We start from the raw sequence: 18,602 nt of genomic DNA, 5'->3' as shown, positions 1-18,602 counted from the left end.
GTGAGAGGATCGGCCACTTCTAAGAATAGCGCATAGGGTGGTCTTTGTGCGTTTCGGCGGGGCAGTGGCATGTGGTTGATAAATAACACGCGCACACACACATAATGATCCGACCATGAGCTTGGCCTTTTTTACAACTGTCCTGTCAACCGGCCGGAGGTGAGAAGGACGTCCCAGAGATTAACGGACTTGAAAGTGGCGCCGTCCTCGATGGTGAATATTCAGGCTTTTCGCACTCTGTTGTGTGACGAAGTGTGTGAGAGCCTGTGGGGCGACGGTAGGAGTGTGTATGTACGCGTGTGCGTGCGCGCACACGGAGCTTCTGCGCTAAACAAGGTTACGGAATCCAGCCTCGCCCTGCCAAAGGGAAGCAAGCGGCGCTGCTCCGTTTATACACGCTTCAGTTCAGTTGGAGGGCATCCCCGCGGTGTGTGTGTCTGTGTGTGTGTGTGTGTGTGTTGGTGTGACAGCTGAGTGTGTGTTCGTGGGGGAGGTGTGGGGGCTTTGTTTGGACAGAGTGGACGCTGATCAGTCGTCTCGTCAGTCCCAAAGGTGGTGTTGGGAGAAGGTGTTTGTGGGGAGGGGGACGGGGGCACCGCTCACCTTCCTGTCTAGGTGACGGAAGCCACTCTGGCATCGTGCCACCTCTCTCACTCACTCACTCAATCACGCACTCTCGCGCTCTCTCTCCCTCCCTCTCACTTCATGTCTTGCAGGTGTTCTCCGATGTGACTTTGCGCTACAGTATGTTGTCTCTGTCTTTCTGTAACTAGTCTTTGCATTGCAGGGGAATATCCTTTGCGCACGGAGGATCCATGTAGCACCAGTTAGGACCCCCCCCCCCATCACCCCCCCCCCCCCCCCCACAGCCCACCCCTTCCCCCCCCAGCAGCTCGATTACGCGCTGCTCTCTCGTAGGGGGAAGTTGTCACCCAGACTCGTTAATAATATTAAAGTTTAACAGTTAAAAAAAAAAAAACCTGCCAGTAATTTCTTCATAGCTTTTAATAGCTCGATGAGCCTTTACGAATTTTAAACCACTTTTCCAATTCGCCTTTAATCCAATCCACTATTTCTACTCAGCCATTATCAGTATTAAGAGATGTTTTTCTTCTTATATCGTCATCTTCCCTCTGCAGCACCGTGGGTGGCAGCGATCGGTGTGAACCACTTCATATAAAGTTGCTGTTTAATTGAAATAGGGTAAGTGCTGCAAGGCGTGTTGGATGTTTTCCAAACTGAATCGTCTTCCCTAACGACTCTCCAAAGCCTCTGTGCGGGCTACGTAGCTTTGCGTTTCAGGGCCGAGACATTTCTTGTCCTATAAAAGGACTTCGTCAGGAACACCCTCTCCATCGCAAGACAAGGGCTGATATCGGGGGAGTTTTCCTTCCCATGCCGCGGTGCCTGCCTGCCGCCTGTCCGGGAGCCACACAGGCACTAATTAGGGAACGCTCTCTTAGGACGATCGATGTGCCTCATATTGGCTGGCTCCAGCTCATTGACGAGCTTAGTGAGGGAAGCAGCTACTAAAAGACCACTTAAGTCCCGGCAGCCAATCCGCACACGATATACAGTATAGGGGTTCGCTCATAACGCACGCGTCTGCTCGGCTGAGGCTCGAGCAGGTTGGGAGAGCAAGACCGCGTGTTGGGACCTTTCGGGGGAACAGCTCAGGGGATTAACTGGTGGGTGGGGGAGGAGGAGGCTACTTCAGGGGGCTTTGATGCAGAATAAAAGCTTAATTGTATTTAAATGAAACCTCGGTCTCAGCTGGTATGGAGACGTGAGAGACACTAGTTTTGTCATACATCTACGTAACGTTAAATTTGAGTCTTTTTTTTCCTTATTTTTAAAGAGTAATAATCAAACAAACAGTGGAGATCTTGAATATCGGAAGCCTTACTTAATAAAATTACACTTGATGAGTAGGGAGGGTGATCTATGAGACTGTGTGGCTAATTATTTGCCAAACTGGGCAAATAACATGCTGTTATGCTGTCATGAACCATTGTTCCACTTGTTCCCTTGAATCTAGTTTGTTTTTGTGGAAATAATGACATACAGACTTTTGCTGAGACGTGACATCAGGTTTAGTCAGACATTCAGGTTTGGATGGGCCTCTCTGTGCCGCAATAGTGGGGTTTCCTCTTGATTGGCATTTGTGATTGCGTCCTACGGATTTCTCACAAAAAAATAAAAGTGCAGGTCATCCATTATGCAGCTAAACCATCAGAATAATGTGGTCATCCTGCCGTCATCTCTTCACAAGCGTAACCCACACATTCTGAAGCACAGATAGCCTTTTTGAGTCTGATCTTTAGGCAGGCTAATAGAGCATGTTCCTCAAGCGGTGCTTGTTGTGGAAGCCTAAAACAAATACTTCACATTTTGTGTGGGCCGAGTTTATTTATAGTGAACCCCGTCGGACTGTTTTGCGCATCATTTTTCCACTGTGCGCTGTGAAGTCAGTGTGGGGCTGATCTGTTCTCCAGGTGTTGGAACACAGAGGGGGAGGGCTGCTTACCATAGATTGACATACTGATATTTCTTTCTCTCTCTCCTTCTCCTCACGCGAGAGGACTTAACACTTCTTTCAAAAACTGTTTTATTACCCCAGGCCCAGGGTTTTTAATTTGGCGTTCATGTCGTCTATTGGAAATTATTACTAATAGAAAGTGTTTTAACAGTGGCTTAACTAATCACAGGTTTCACTTTCACCTCTGTCAGTCTCTTATCTCCAAATATGTACAACTCAGCTCAGGTGGGGGACTCGATGTTTGAATGTGTGTTTTTAATATTGAAAACTCCTGAGAAGTGTGATTTTACACACATTCGCAGTTGTTAACAGTTTCGGGATGTGTGCGCATGTTGTCTGGGGATGTACACCTGAAGGCAGCGCCAGCCCCGGGCCTGCTGGGTCATATTGTGATGCTGAGTGATTTGTGACAGTGGATGTGTCAGCGTGGTGCTTGGGGGAGGAGAGAGAGAGAGAGGGGAGGGGGGGGGGTCTGCTGCGTGTATAGGGACAGTCACACCGCCTCCATTTTAAACCCATTAACCTGCTGTTTGTCCGCTTTTTCTAATCTGGAATCAATAAGGACCACGTGGGGAATATTAGGCACAGAGAGAGCACGTCAGTACAATCACGGGACCACTTTTACACATCAAACCCTTTCTAATGTGTTGGGGAAATGGGTAAAATTCGTCAAAGGAAATGCCCGTGTTCTGTTTTTTTCTCACTCGGAGACATGAGGTCTGTCTTATTGTTGTCGCGCTTGTTGTTGTTTTTCTTTTCTTTTTTTTCCCTCACTCACGCCTAGATATAAAACAACAGCCTCGTCGCTGCCGGCGCTGCGCTCGCTGCTGAGGCGAGGTGCGTGTGAACAAAAGCGGAGGCACGGCAGCGAGCCGAGGAGAGATCGGTTTTCCAGGCGCTGCGCAGCTCCCGGAGGAGACGTCACGGTTTGATTGAAGCTATGCTCCGTGCTGGCCTCCCGGGACCTCGCGATGAAACGGGAGAGCCGCCCCCCTCCCCTTCCCCCTCCCTCCCTCCCTCCCTCCCTTCTCCCCCCTCCCTCTCCTACTCTCTCTCTCAGCGCTCCACAAACCTTTTTGTTTTCGACGAGGTCTGGAGCTCACGGATCACTTCCCCGCAGAGATGTGTCGGCCCCCAGTACTGTCTCACAGACACAGAGACGGTCAGGACGGCCCCAGAGAGCCACATCTCACACATCACATTATTCTCCACTCTAGCATTAAAGCTGATAGTTCCGTAGCCAATTACGCGCGGATGTTAGGTTGTTATGAGTCCAGTTTTAGACATTAATTCCTTCCCTATACACAGTGTTAGTTAATCATGTCTCCAAAAGCAACATTTGGATGTTTCTGCTGATAGGTGTTAGAACCAGTGACCTGCTGTCGTACGAAGACACGGGCTAAAATTAAAATATAAATCTCACCGTGATTGTATTATAGTTTACTAACCTTGCTCTGGCCGAACCAATAGCAAGATTGATTGAGCAGCAGAGTAATGATGACACGCCTCACCTCCCTCCTCTCAGTCTCCGCAGGCGCAGTCTCGATCAGGCCTCCTCGTTTGTTTTTAGATGTCGGTGCCTCGGGCATCTTTCTGACGAAATCCCACAGACGCTTGGCAGCACAGCAGGGTGATGGCGATAGGAGTTTATTACCGCAACCGCTTACAAAGCAAGAATGTGTTATCTGCTGCTGTCTGGATGGCACATCACCAGGTTAATGTCGGCTGTAAAGTTGTTGACCTGGAGTTTGGAGTTGGATCACCAGAGTTTGTGCTACCAAGTCCACACACACAAACTGCGTTTTAGTAAAGAATTCATTTTGTATTTCTAAGCGTTTGGTCGTTTAGAGTGTTTGGGTACAGCAGTATCGTTTCCTCTCGTGTCACCTGCGACCTTTAAAGCCAGAATCTAGGTTATGTCAGAGGTGTGAAAGCTGTGGTTTACCTCACATTGATTCGGCACCTGTTTAAACTAACATGCATTTTGTCTCATTTAAGTCTTTACACGCCACCAATAATTAAGTGTGCTCTTTTAAACAGACTATTCAACCTATATGGGTGGGCGGGGGACGGTATGTACGGGAGGGGGGGGGGCACATGGCTGGATGTTTCTTTCATTAGAAACATCCAGCACATGAAAGCAACGCCAGCATTTCAAAGAAAAGTCAAGAAACCTCCGGTAAACGCGGGGCCACTCGTGCATGCGCATCCCGATTACAATCAGGTCCTTTGGTGGCATAAAGGGCCATTTAGTCCTCATTTGGCCCGGGATGAATAGAGCCAGTTCAGCAGCCGCCGCCCGGGCCCTAGTGACAGCACGGGAGGGAGGGGGGTGGCTCACAATGTTACCGTTGTTGACGGCCGTACTGCCTCGGGGGGGAGTTGAACCGTGCACCGACTTGCATGCGGCTGTGCAGCGGCCCGGGAGGACGCAGGGGCCCCTTGTTTACAGCTCGGTCGCTAATAATGTGACAGCTGAAGAGACGCCGTTGGCTCCTTCCAGCTCTGTGCTCCACCAGCAGCGCGCTCAGTGTGTCTGTGCAGCCTTCACCTCCTCCAGCTCTCTCCCTCTGTCCCTCCGTCTCTGCTCAGTCACTGTGGTTCTGTTATATCAGAAACAAACAGCGTGTCAACTTTCCACACACTGCTCCCGGAGTCCACGGCGAGATGATCAGTTGGACCATTTGGCACACGTCGGCCTGATAATCAATAACAATTAAAATTGGGCTCGCGTTCACTTCCGCACTTTTTCTCTTTATGATGCTGTGTGTGTGCTGGTGAGAGTGTGGCCCCGAGGCTGTGTAGTTAGTAGTCAGGTTCTGGGTTTGGTCCGCGCTTTTTTTTCATGTGTTTTCTCGGATTTGTTCCCGCTGATTTCTATTTTGTTCACCGACAGTGTGAGCAGAATTCCTCTCGTTTCGGACTCTCACACACACACACACACACACACACACACACACACACACACACACACACACACACACACACACACACAGACACACCAACACCGACACCGCCTCGCTGTGTTTTGTGTGCGTCTGTGGTTTCTGTGTGTGCATGCGCGCGCGCCCGCATTTAATCCGTGTTTATCCCCACCCCACCCCCGTCGCTGCGGAGATTATCCTGCGTCACACCGCATTTTTTTTAGAGCTGATCGGAGCTCTGCGCTTCAGAGAGCTTGGCAAAGCTCCAGGGACATAGAGCGAAAGGGCGCCGTCACTCCCGTTATACAGCGAGACCCACATTCCCGGTTTCCCGTCATTGTGGCGAACTGACTGGCAAACGTGACCGTGCAACAGTCACATCATAAACACAGGAGGGTGATTGTGAATGATTGATATGTCCTGGACTCATTGACTGTGGATCTGCGTTTCTAGTTGGTCATTTGTCAACTTTGTGAGGGAGGAAGGTGCTAATAGTGATACAACCACTTTCACAAGTCTCTCTCTCTCTCTCTCTCTCTCTCTCTCTCTCTCTCTCACACTCACACACACACACACCACACACACATACACACGCGAGCGTTGCACTGGGAGCAGAGAGGCCTCAGCTCTGGAGGAAATGATGAGCGGTGCCAGTGTTTGTTCCGGTGCATATACTGCGGGTCGCGGAGAGTTCAAGTCGTTGTCGTCAGAAGCAGGAAACAAGGGGAAAAAAGAGGGAGAAGCGAGTTAGTTTTCACTCATTCTTCCTTCTCTTTTATCAGTCTATCCTTCTGTCCTTGTTTGCTACTCCTCCCTTAAAAGCACACAACACCGAAATAGGCCCTACAGAGCTGTGCGAGGTTCCGCTAAAAACACCCGGTGGTTTTCTGTTTAATGGTGCGAGTCGGGGCTCCGCTCCAGCGGTCTGGTTTATAAACGCGGCTCCGACCGCTGCGCCCCCCACCACCTCCTCCCTCCCCCCTCCCCCCGCCTGCTGCTGCCGACCACTGTGATGGATTGGGCGGCCGTCGGGAGTTGTTTGTTGCGCAAACTATTCTTAGCAGCGAGGATTGGCGTCAACACACTGCCTTTTACTCCTTTCCTATCTCTCCCCCTCTCCTGCCCTTCCTTCCACTCATAATGTGACATTGGCAGGATTTGTTCATATAATAAAATAAAGCATCAGGTTTATAAGCTACCAATGCAGGACTGCCCAACACCCAGGAAAAAGCCGCCTTTTGTGTCCAGACTTCACTGAAATTATAAATTGAAATGCATAGCCTTTTCATACACTCCAGGGTGCGTTGCTGATGTGAATGTTTGTTGAGCAGCATTTCCAAGGCATCTAACATTAGTGTATATAAGCCTATATTAATGTAAAGCATTATTGTGCACCAATTTACCTTTTAAAGTACATACAGCATCTAGCACTAACCGCATCCGGCTGGTGGTGAAACAATGACCGGTGGAGCACTTTGCGTTTTGGCGCAGTTTGAACAGGTTGTCAGTGTGCAGTTCAGATTTTACGCATGCATCCAAAAGCGGAGGGTTATTCCCGGCGGTGCACGCTGAGTGCCGCCATGTGCTTGATCCTGACCTTGAGGCCCGATGCAGCCTCTCATCTTAGCTGGGCTACTATTAATTTCATGGAAATGAAATCAGTCATCAGCACAGTGAGGGCACATCGTGGAGTAATAACCAGGCACCAGGACTATCTTTTAGTTGCACTGACCTGAACCAGAACAGATCGTTTCCTCTCTGTTGTCTTCCCTTTTCTTTCTTTCTGGAGAACCTACGTAGATTTTTCCCAAAGAGAGGAGAGGGATTTCTCTAGCCTATATTAGCGGTGACGGTTGTCTTTCGGTTGAACAGAAATGTCCGTGAAGGTAGCATGTCATCGACTATCTGCGTTTGTATTAGAGGCTTAGTTTTTTATGTTCGCTGTCATTGACTTTTCAGAGCAGCGTGTGTGTGTGTGTGGGTGTGGGAGAGAGAGAGAGAGAGAGAGGGTGTGAAACAGAGAAAGGTGCATGTGTTGCTCCTGGAAATACAGGAAACGGGAGTGATGTGATTTCTCAAATCTGTCCGTGTAATTTGCAGCCTCGCATACACGTGGCTGCACGCACACTCGCACACTCGCACACTGTAGCGCTTCTGCCCACGCACGCACTCCGTTTCAGTTCCGTCAGATGCGGATGTTGTTGAAGCAGGACTGGCCCCGGGGAGCTGGGGCAGAACGAGCGGTGTTTGGGGAGGGGAGGTGGGAGCGCTGGGGCAGGGAGGAGCCATGCCAAAGGGGCCCGCAGCAGGCTGATTAATGGGCCCCGGGTCACGGCAATAAAAGTGGCGTGCCAGCGGCGCGGCAGCGAGTCTCGGAGGCGTTTCTCTGCTATGATCGAGGAGCCGAGTTTCTCTGCTGCTCCCAGCACTGCCGAGCACGGCGAAGCTTCACTCTTACTATTTAAAGGCACTTCTCCCTCTCTCTCTCTCTCTCTCTCTCTCTCTCTCTCTCTCTCTCTCTCTCTCTCTCTCTCTGTCTCCCACCTCTTCTCTGCACTGGCTCCACTAACAGGACTGTCTTACAAAAATGTCCACCCTGACGAGTCATTAAGTCTAATACTGAATATTACCTTTTAAATAAAATCTGGCATGGGAGCAGTAATTTCACCTTTCCTCATTGTTGTTTCACCTCTTTTTATGGTAAAACAAGAACCGATGATTTTGAAGCAGCCTCTTAAAATCAGGCAGACCAGTGGGTTAGTAGACTTTTAAGATGCCACTTGACTCACCAAAGCTCCTAAGCATTCAATGATTTCTCAGTGGTGCCAGTTCTAAAATATTTTATGAACGCTAAATTTGTGTGGTTTGTCACAGTTTCTTATTTTCTGACAAGGTTGTGGTCTCTTTCGCTCAGTAATGCGGCAGCAGTGTGTTGTCACAGTTCTTAAAAAGTAGATTTTTATATCCACTGAAACGACAGCATAACATAAATACAAACTAGAAAAAATGCTGTAGATTTGCTGCCAGTTTACTCAAATCTGGGGTTGGTGATTCTGTTCTCACTTGTAAAAGTCAACATGGTCCACATTTGACATATATTGTGTTAACTAATACTGTAGGTATAGCTCAAACAAACTTTTTTAAAAATGATTTTTTAATATAGATTTGGGTTAGCTAACCATGCACCATCAGCAATCAGCTGATAAAAGTGCAGATTTAATGTTACAGACTAATTAGTAAATTTGTCTTTTCCTAAAATATTGCATTAATGAATATCCGATGATAATCTTTATGTAACTTATTTCAAATCTCACATGATAACAGCTCCGTTATGCTCCAGCGCTTTAATGAAATCTGAATGTATACAAAATATGTGCAGATTAAAGGGCATTTCACACACAAAGGGATCTAAATGGGATTTTTTTTTTTTTTTTTTTTTAAACTACTTATTGTCATTACTCTAATGATTCTCGAAAGAAGCCAGCCTCAAAGAAACACCATGTCCTCTATATTTATCATTTCATGCTCTGTTTTTTTGTACATTTTGCATAGTTGTCGGTTTTTTTCTCGTGCATACTATACTTTTGCACGTGTTCGTTGGTGTGTTTGTTGATCTGTGGCTTCTGTGTTGGCGGGCGGGTAAATGGTCTCCCACCGAAGTGGTCTCTGGTGTATAATCTTCCCTCGCTCCTCTGGCTGAAGCAGCTGAGAGAGCAGGTCAAAGAGGGCGCACAAACCAGTGTGTGGGGAACGTGACTGAATAGACGCAGCCCCACAATGCACGTCTAGCCCACAGGGTAGGCAGGATGGGGGTGGGGGGGTGGGGGTTGCTGAGGGGTGTTGACGGATGGGAGGGGAGGGAAGGGGAGGGGAGGGGGAGCCCACACAGTGCTTTCATCTCCAGTGACTACTTCAGTGGAGTTGTGTGTGTATGTGAGTGAGAGTGAGAGGAAGGTTGTGATGACTATAGCTGGCGGTGCCATTATCTTTTTTTTCTTTGTACCTTCGCTCTACTCTCCGCGTCTCATCTCAGTTACACATCTCTGTTACACATTTGATTGCCATATAGCAATAAGGCATATGTTGATATATTATTTAGGTTTGCATGCCCCAGAAAGTCTATTTAATATTTAATTTCTATGTTATTTCTCTTTGGGAGATTTTATAAACTGACATTTTTGCAATGTCAATTTTTGTTTTTTGGAGCAAAACAACAAAGATGTGTGTGTGTGTGTGTGTGTGTGTGTGTGTGTGTGTGTGTGTGTGTGGGAGTGGGGCAGAGCCAAGACACTAACTGCTAACTGTTTGCTCATCTCCACAGGGCAACATCTGTTCGTGATGTCGATGCTGAGACACAAACCAACCTGGAACTAAGACAAGGGAACCACATCACACAAAACATGGCAAGTCCCTGCGCTTGTCCGCAGTCCTGTTTACTCATCTTGTCACATGAGTCACCATTATCTGGAAATCAATCACTCGATCTGTTTCACTATGAGCATGCATTTACCTAACCTAGAAGACTAAGAAATATTGAGCAGTAAAGTTCACATTTTCACTATCACATTTATAATTTATCTGATTCCAGTCATGAGAATCACATTTACTTCTCTTTCATCCACTTTTTGCTGCAGGTGGATGCAAGGTTGACGCCCCTGGCAGCAATGGGGCTGGACCGAAGCACTCTGATACATGATGGTCTTCGTCTCCATGGTGGGGTTGTATACCCAGGGATCAGAGCACTACCAGCAGAGAAGAGCAGAGAGACGCCCGGCCTCCCTCTCACTTACAACAGGGATGGTCTCCCAGAGATCATCTACAAGCCTGACGGCCCTCTGGACAGTCGTAAGCCCACAAATGGATATCTGGGCCTCTACAAGGGCACCCCTCCAGGTCTCCACAAGCCGGTGCTGGTTCCTGGAGCCGGAGCTGAAGGTTTAGGCTTGGAACGCAGAGTCGGGCCTGGAGAAAAAGCATCTGAGTTGGGCTTGGCGAGTGCTGGTGGTAGCTACCTCCGCCTGCCATGGCTCAGCCCCTACCCAGAAGCAAGCATGTACCCCTTCATGGACACATCCAAGTACGCAGCTCTAAACATGTACAAAGCGTCCTTGCTCAGCCAACCCAACCCCTATCTTCCCCAGCACCTGGCCTACTCCTCTCTGTGTGCAGCACAGGGGGGTAACGTTAATCCGGCGGCAGCCGCCTCTGCTGCTGAGAGGCTCTACTACATGCCGCCCTATCCTCCCTCTCCCATCTCTTCTCCCCTGGTGGCGCCCCCTATGAGGATTCCTGCAGTCACGGTGGCCCCCACATCACTGGTACACTGCCAGGACAAGGGGCTTGGTGTTCCGCCCCCATTTGCACAACAACTTCACCAACCTTCCCCTCATCCTCAGCACCATCAGGCTGCTATAGACAGGGACCGCTCCCCAAGCAGGAGCAGTAGACCAAGCAGACCTCCCTCTAGGAAGGGCTCGAGCAACAACAATAACACCAGTAGTACTAGCACCAGTGGCACCAATGGTGGGAATAATAATAGTCTGCCTACTGATTCTTCTTCTCACGCATCTTCTCGCCTTCCCCAGCCTCCCCCTCCCCCTGCTCTCATCGACAGTTCACTGGACTTACAAAGGCCAGTTGCTAGGATAGGACAACCACCCACCTCCTCCACTTCTTCAGTATCTGCCTCGTCCTCATCCACGCAGTCCATTCCTCATCCATTCTCTGTGAGCAGCATGGCATCAGAGCAGCCCTCTCCTGCCCGGCCCAGCCCCCACAAACCCAGACCTGAGCACAGAAGTGTAGGGGTTGAGAGGAGACCCAGCAGGTCACCCTCCAAACCTAATTTTGAAAGGCCAGCTCACCAACCCCAAGCAACCAAAGACTCAGCAGAGAAGCCCTTAGATTTGTCTGGAAGAATACTTGACTTTGGACCGCCTCCCAATGGTTTCCCAGTTAAGATGGACACTATAGCATCAAGCGCACGTTATGGACTGCCCCCAAGCCGAGAGCTCCTAAAGGAAAACCTCTCCCTCTCTCCTTCCTCCCACCCTCACTCTGTGGTCAGCAGCACTTCTTCAAAGGTCTCAGAGAGGCCAGAGATGATCAGCACTTTACACTCCTCCTGGGTTGTACCAAGCCCGTCTCCCTCCCATACACAGCACACACCAGGCTTGCCCTCCTCTCCAAGGCCTAACACAGACCTGGGCCTTTCACAAGCCAAAGGCTCCTCGCCCTCTGTCATCAAACACAAGGGTCTGGAGAGAGTACTCCCTCAGCAACGTAGCTCATCCTGTCCAAGGATTGGGGAGCCAAACCATAATGTTCCCTCCTCACAACACTCGGGCTCCTCTCTGGTGAGCTCCAGGGCTCTTTCTCCCAAACCTAATGGTGAGTGGGTCAAACACATCCCCAGCCAATCAGAACATCCATCAGTTGCAGGCCACCATAGAGAGGGAACAGAAAAGTCCTCTCTGACCGCTAAGAGAGGTGAAACAACTCCAGAGGTATCATCATACAAGAGGCCCTGTTTAGAGAATGGTCACCCTCCTGGCCACCTTTACCTCCCTCAAAATGACGCTTACCTGAACCACAGTTTGGCCTATGCTAACAGATACCTGCACTACCCCATCCCTGATGGCATGGCGCTACACTCCCTGCCAATTACAGGAAAAGGCCCAGTCTACCCTCACCCAATACTGCTTGGCGGCAACAGCCTTTACCCAACCCAACTGGCAGCAAAACACCCTTTACCCTACCACAACCTCCCAGCTGGTCCAGGAGGAGAGTACCTCACTTATAACTCTCAGGAGATGGCTCATCCCCTGATGCAGACCCACTCAGACAACAAGCTGCCAGAAAGGGGAGATGCAAGTCTGAAGTCCAGGGGACAGGAGAAATCACGGGGAGCTGTTGAAGAATGTGGGGGGCACAGAGATCACAATGTTGGCAAAGAGATGAGTGAAGGAAGCCAAATAAAGCCCGATAGGGAAGCAGGAGCACAAGGACAGGGTGGCAGTCAAAGCAAAGCTCATGCTTCCTCTGTAACATCCAGGGAAAAGATAGTCTGCATAGACCTTGTACACTCAGACACAGATATTGAGTCTACGCCAACAGTCCACAAACAGCCCTCTTGTGAGACCAGCACCAAGGTTAACCAAAATGAATGTTGTCATAGTAACCAAAATCTGACAAAGATTGATTATGAGCCAAAACACCAACACCACCTTTCCCATCCTTATCCAATCCACTCTGGACAGAGCCCCACCCTGAAACCCAACCACACTGATAGACAGCCAGAAACTGCCTTTGGGAAACCAAAGGTTCCTCAGGACACAGACTGTCCTCGCGTGACGTCTAGCACGTCCCCGCGTTCTCCGGGGCACATCACCCAGGCAGAGGAGAGCCTGGACGAACAGAGCCCCAGCCCGGACCCTGGAGACCAAGACCAGAGCACCTTGCGCTGTGCCCGCACATCTGGGGAGCGTGGTTCTGGTAAGGACAAAGGGGACAGGGACAGCCGAGCTCTCCACCTCACTCAGCACTGCACAGATGTGGAGAGGGGGTCAGACCAGGAGAACGTGTGCGAGAGGGAGACTGAAAAGGAAGACAGTATTGTCGACCTAGGAGAGTCTCAAGGAGAAGGGGATGAGGAGGAAGAAGATGGTAACCAGACTTCATCTAAAAGCTCTCGTAGATCCAGTCTTGCCAAGAGGATTGCTAACTCCTCAGGCTACGTTGGCGACCGCTTTAAATGTGTCACCACTGAGCTGTATGCTGACTCCAGCAAGCTGAGCCGTGAACAGAGAGCTCTGCAGGTAAGGCTATTAACACTTGTGGTTGTATATAGAGTACAGGATATATTGGTCTCAAGCTGGTGGTGGGCTGCAGACAGGTCAATATGACCAACGTTTCTTACGTGCAGACATTTCAAACATACTTTCAGTTCTAACATCCACGCAGGAATAAACCCCCCCAAGGACCACTGTCTTTATTCCCTTGCTGCAATATTCAGATCTGCCTGTGGAACAAACCCTGCATGAAATTGGCATACTCTGCATTTACAACACAGTACAGAATAATATAAGTGCTGTCATGCTACTGTCCTGGCCATAGGCTTGACCTTCCCCATAATTTATCATTGTCTTAGTGAGGTTTAGTGTGAGGCTAGTTGAGGCCCTCTATCAGGGAGGGCAGTTCAAAGGTTAACCAGGGCTGCCATCTCTGTATGGTGATTAGTGAGCAGTCATTGTAAAGGTTATTTCTGTGCGTGCGTGTTTGTGTGTCCGTACGTGCTTGTCCTTGTGTGACTGCCTTGGGGCTAAAGCATGCGTTAGTGCTGACTGTGCTATAGAGCCATATACTGTAGTTTCAGAGCATGACTGTGGCAGCCTCACAGTTCACACTGCCTTTGGCTATGCTTAACCCCAAGGTTAGGGGCAGTGGAGGGCTTGCAGTGTGCTTAAAAACCAGCAGCTGCCCTCTTTGGGGTTCCTCTTAGGCTTTCTGCATGCCCCCATCCGCCAGTTGCTATCCTCCCCCAACCCTCCTCCCCCCCAATGGCCTATGCTGCCCTGCCTGGTTGCTGTCCAAGGTTATAATTCTCCTCACCCCATTGGCTAAAAGACCCTCTCTGCTAACACACATCTCACTGCATCTATAAACACACAATTACAGCAACGTCCCCCCTACACTTGGCCGTCATCCCCTGTCATTCACGCACACATGTAGAGCTATTCGTTTTACACTGTTATCTCTGGTTCCTTATGCTCAACGTTAAGCATAGAAACACAAGCAAACCTTATGTTATATTATCCACTGGCTCAGAGGCAGATATGTTAATAGGTTGCACATGTCTGTCTATGTTGTGAACGCACCCTAGAAAACTGTGGTTTTGTCTGTGTCATGCTTGTCAATGCACAGCTGCAATGCAAAGCTATCAAACACTCTATTTCTGGACATTAAAAGAAAATTAGACGTGGAAGTCTGTTTGGAAAAAAAATAAATGAGACAGTTAAAACTGAATTAGCATTATCAATCATGCTTAGAATGAACATATTGTTTTGATTCTCTTTTTCAAATTTCTCATTCATGCAGTTCAGAAATTATTTGATAGTTTTGATGCAGTGTTAATTGACCTGTTGAGTCACTTTAATTTGATTGTGTTATTTTGTGGGATTGTGGCTGCCTATTGTGTGTAAAGAAACATGTGGAGAAACATAACAAAAATTCATTAAAAAAAATAAAAAGATGAAATGATGGACAGATATATTGAGCCCCCCCATTCTAATTGCTTAGATGGAAGTCATATCACGAGAGGGGAGTAATATAAGTCAACCTGCAGCTAACTGGGAGGTCAGTTCTTTACATTTCTTATCACATCTGCCTCTGATGGGCTCTGTCTCCTTTGTACTCTGTATCACTGCACACTCCTTTTTTCCCCCACTCCCTTCTTTCCTCTTTTTCTCCTCTCTCTGCCTCAGGGCTTAGATGTATATGTTTCCTAGCCATGTTTATGTTTCAGGAAGGGAGATGCCAGGACTTAAGCCCCAGAGCGCATGGACTCACAGTGGCTGCAGTAGTCTAACCTGTGTCTTGATGCCATGCTTGTGATTTATCTGTCTACCTTTTTGTCCTGTGTGCGTTTTGTGTGTGTGGGTTTAATTTCTTTGGCATTTTCTTTTGATTTTGAGACAATGTGATTTCTGATGCAATTTTTTGCTTCTGTAGCTGTTGAGGCCAGATTGAGGCTTAGAGAGGTGTGTGTGTGGCGTGGGCAGATGATGAGTGGTTTTCATGGGTTTTCTCTGCATTTTTGTGTGTGTCTGTGTGCGCACAGCGGGCAATGATGCGGTTCTCGGAGCTGGAGCTGAAGGAGAAGGAGGGCGGCAGTGTGTGTGTGTCTGCCTCGGCAGCAGGACGGGAGCTGGCAGACGGCCAGCGCAGAGAGCGAGCGCTGGAACACTGCCAACACACCACCAGGCAGGGAGAGAGGGAGGGTGAGTAACCCAGCACCCCACACACACACACACACACACACACTCACACTCGTAATGCACGCACATACACACGTATGCAGCCACTCTGCAAATGAACACTCAGAAAGGGACACACACAAACAATAGGTGCGCGTACACACTCACATGCATTTGCAGCAAATGCTTAGGCGAGACCGGGTCACTCTAAAAAAAGACACACTTTTCCACACACAGACTCAACACACACGCGCGCGCGCGCGCACACATACACACAGACACACACACACACACACACATATGCACACACACACACGCACACACTCTTATACAAGCCAGGCAGCACAAGCGAACGCGCGAGCGAGACAGAGGGGGAGTTTTATTTTCAAGAAGCCTTTTGTGCTTATCTGCGCGGAGAGACGATCGAGAGGGAGGGCAAGAGGAGAAGGAGGGGCAGAGATTGCGTGAGAGAGAGAGTGAAAGCGGGGGGAGAGTTAGTGGGTGAAAGCGGATGGGAGAGCGCAACGGAAAGAGAGAGAGAGAGAAGGGGGGGGGGGTTAGTTACGTTGGCTGAGAGCCCAGCTGTGTGTTGGAGCGAGGCCGCGGCTGACGTGTGAGCCTAATTATGGCATGGAGGGAGACAGAGAGGGAGAGGGAGTCGAGAAGAGAGGGAAAAAAGGGGGGGGGGGGGGGGTTTGGAGTCACGCTCTGTGTGAGAAGGGCGTGGTGCGGTCATGCCGTGGGGGAGGACAGAGAAAGGGGGGAGAGGGATGGGAGTTACCGTGCGCAGTGAGTGCGCAGGATGTTTTCTTGCCTCTCCTCTGGAAGTGCGAGCGGCTGCACTGAACCGTCAGGCCGCTGGCTCGGCTCACATCAGATTAAAAAGTCTTTACCCCATCAAAGTTTTACTGCCTGTCTTTAAAGCTGAATAAAAGCTGGCTGGTGTTTAACTGGCATTCTCCCTCTGTCAATCCCTCACCCTGTCTCACCCCCGCCCCTTTTTTCCCTGCTCTCTTTCTGTCTGTCTGTCTGTCTGTCTACATTCTCTCCCCATGTGTCTGTCTCCCTTTCATCTTCTGTTGCTTATTTTGCCTCTGCCCACTCCCCCTCCCCCGTTTCCATCCGTCTGTCTCCGCTCTCCTCAGGCGTCCGGCCGGCATACACTAACAACAGAGTTCCAGTCCTCCAGAGGTGCGGGGGCCCGAGGGAACCTTTGTCCCCAAGGCAGGGGGCCCGAGACGGGGCCAGAAGTGCCAGCCAAGGAGGGCTAAAGGATGGAACCAAGAAGGTGTTGAGAGAGTCTGAAGGAGGTCATTGTTTGCCTCCCATTTTGACACCAGCTAAAGTGTATCCTGAGGAAAAAGCCTGCCCTGGCTTTGCGCCCGTCAGGAAACGTCCGCTCTGCATCAAGGGTGAGCCTGAGGACACGGAGAGGGAGGAAGGAGAGAGGGTGTCTCACCCAGAGAAAAGACCCAAAATCTCTACAGGTGAGAATTTCTCATACATGCTTCGTCACCTACAGACCACTCCCATATTCCTCAAATACCCCCCCCCCACCCCCCACCTCATCTGCTTTCCATGCACTCTAATCCTGCCCACTTCTGTTCCCCTCGTCTTCTGTGATGCTGAGCCCCGTCTCATCCCTTGTTTCTCTTCTTTTTTTTCTTTTTTTTTTAAACAATCTTTCTATTCCTTTTGATGCTTCCTCCTTCCCAATCAATTCCACCTTAAACCCGTTCCGTAACACCCCCCCCACCCGTCCCATCCTTCGCTCTGTGTGGCAGCCAGCTCAGAGAAGTGTTTAATCCTGCCTTTGAGCAGTGTGCTAGAGAGAAGCGAGAAAGAGGGACAGCCATTCTCTCTCTCTTCTTTCAGCTCTGCCGTTCCTCCGCTGCGCTTACCCACCCTCTTCAAAGCTGCTCTTTTCTTCTCTTTTCATCTCCTTTCTTTTTTCCCTCATCTGTTTGGGTTTCCTTTTTTTTCTGGCATGCGGTATTGCGCTTGCTCTCCCTGGCACTGGCAGACGAGTCAAATACCCGTCCCCCGTGAATTTCAGGGGGGAGAACTCTCCCTCTGCCTCTCCAGTCTTTATTGCTTTGTTTCTCCGCCCGATTCTTGACTTGTCTCCCCCTTTTACTCCTCAATCTGTCTGCTCCCTGCCTCTCTTGCGTGTGTGTGAGCGTTTGTGTTTGTGTGTGCGCGTGTGTACGTTTGTGTGTATGTGCTTGTGTGTGTGTGTGTGTGTGTGTGTGTGTAATGTAAGGCTCAGGGGGGGTTTTACAAGCCATAAGAATGTAGTGATTAATGGACTTTGTTCTTTGTGCTCAGTTGTCTGCAGATTGGTATGTATGTACAAACAATAGTTTTGTGTGTTGCCGAAGGTGAGAGTAGCATTTTTGAAAAGGCTTTATGTGGTGTAAGCTTGTCAGTAATACATTCCTTAGTGTATCCAATAGGTTTCAAAAACATTAAAACAAATGAGGGATGAGAATTTTTCTCATCTACTCTTCTGAGGTTAACCACCGCAACTGTTACGTTTTAAGATTTTTCACAGGGCAAAACTCCTCTATAACAATATATGAGAAATGGCAAACAATGCAAACTGTGTTCATATGGTTCACAGATGAGCGCGAGCAGACCAGTGCTGATGAAGATGACGATGACGAGGTGCGCAAGCTCAAGGTCTGCATCGAGCTGAAGGGACTACGACTCAGCAAACCCGCCACCGGCACAGCTTCACCTGACGGATCACAAATCAAACAGGAGAGGGCGTGGCCCCAGCCCAGATTAGTCGCCCCGGCGCAGAGACTACGGGAACCCAAAATCAGGGCCAGCGAGCCAGAGGAGAGAGCCGCAGCTCAGAGAGCCGAGATCAACAGGAAATGGGGCTGCGAGAAGCTACTTAATGGTAAGAATAAACCGCCAGCCGTGCAAACCACTTCTGTATCTCTGAGTTCAGCTAGGGTAACGGAAATCTATCTTTGGCTCACGTTTCACTTTCTTGTTGAGCGTTGTGTCTTTAGGGGATTTCCCGGGAGCCTGTGGGGAGGGGGCAGAGGAAATGAGGTAGGGGATACTTCCTCCTGCCAGGGGAAAGACTGGGCAATCAGAAACAGGACCAGGGGGCTAAAAGCTAACACCCCCCCCACCACGACCACCCCCACC

At 49.5% G+C, this 18,602-nt stretch overlaps 1 protein-coding gene across 1 annotated transcript in view; it reads left to right on the top strand.

The window, feature by feature from the left end:
* bcor (BCL6 corepressor) overlaps positions 1 to 18,602 on the top strand; it is a 39,676-nt gene that overhangs the window by 5,525 nt on the left and 15,549 nt on the right. The window contains exons 3-9 of the mRNA XM_022740110.1: positions 3,324 to 3,465; positions 3,600 to 3,701; positions 10,098 to 13,280; positions 14,761 to 14,817; positions 15,302 to 15,461; positions 16,583 to 16,924; positions 18,061 to 18,345. Of these exons, the coding sequence (XP_022595831.1) occupies positions 3,324 to 3,465; positions 3,600 to 3,701; positions 10,098 to 13,280; positions 14,761 to 14,817; positions 15,302 to 15,461; positions 16,583 to 16,924; positions 18,061 to 18,345 (4,271 nt within the window). The remainder of the gene's footprint in view (positions 1 to 3,323; positions 3,466 to 3,599; positions 3,702 to 10,097; positions 13,281 to 14,760; positions 14,818 to 15,301; positions 15,462 to 16,582; positions 16,925 to 18,060; positions 18,346 to 18,602) is intronic.

The sequence above is a fragment of the Seriola dumerili genome, unplaced genomic scaffold (genome assembly GCF_002260705.1).
Source record: "Seriola dumerili isolate Sdu_G_001 unplaced genomic scaffold, Sdu_1.0 BDQW01000052.1, whole genome shotgun sequence".
Taxonomy (NCBI): domain Eukaryota; kingdom Metazoa; phylum Chordata; class Actinopteri; order Carangiformes; family Carangidae; genus Seriola; species Seriola dumerili.
The sequence above is the reverse complement of the archived record's forward strand: the minus strand, read 5'-3'. Positions and strand labels throughout refer to the sequence as shown.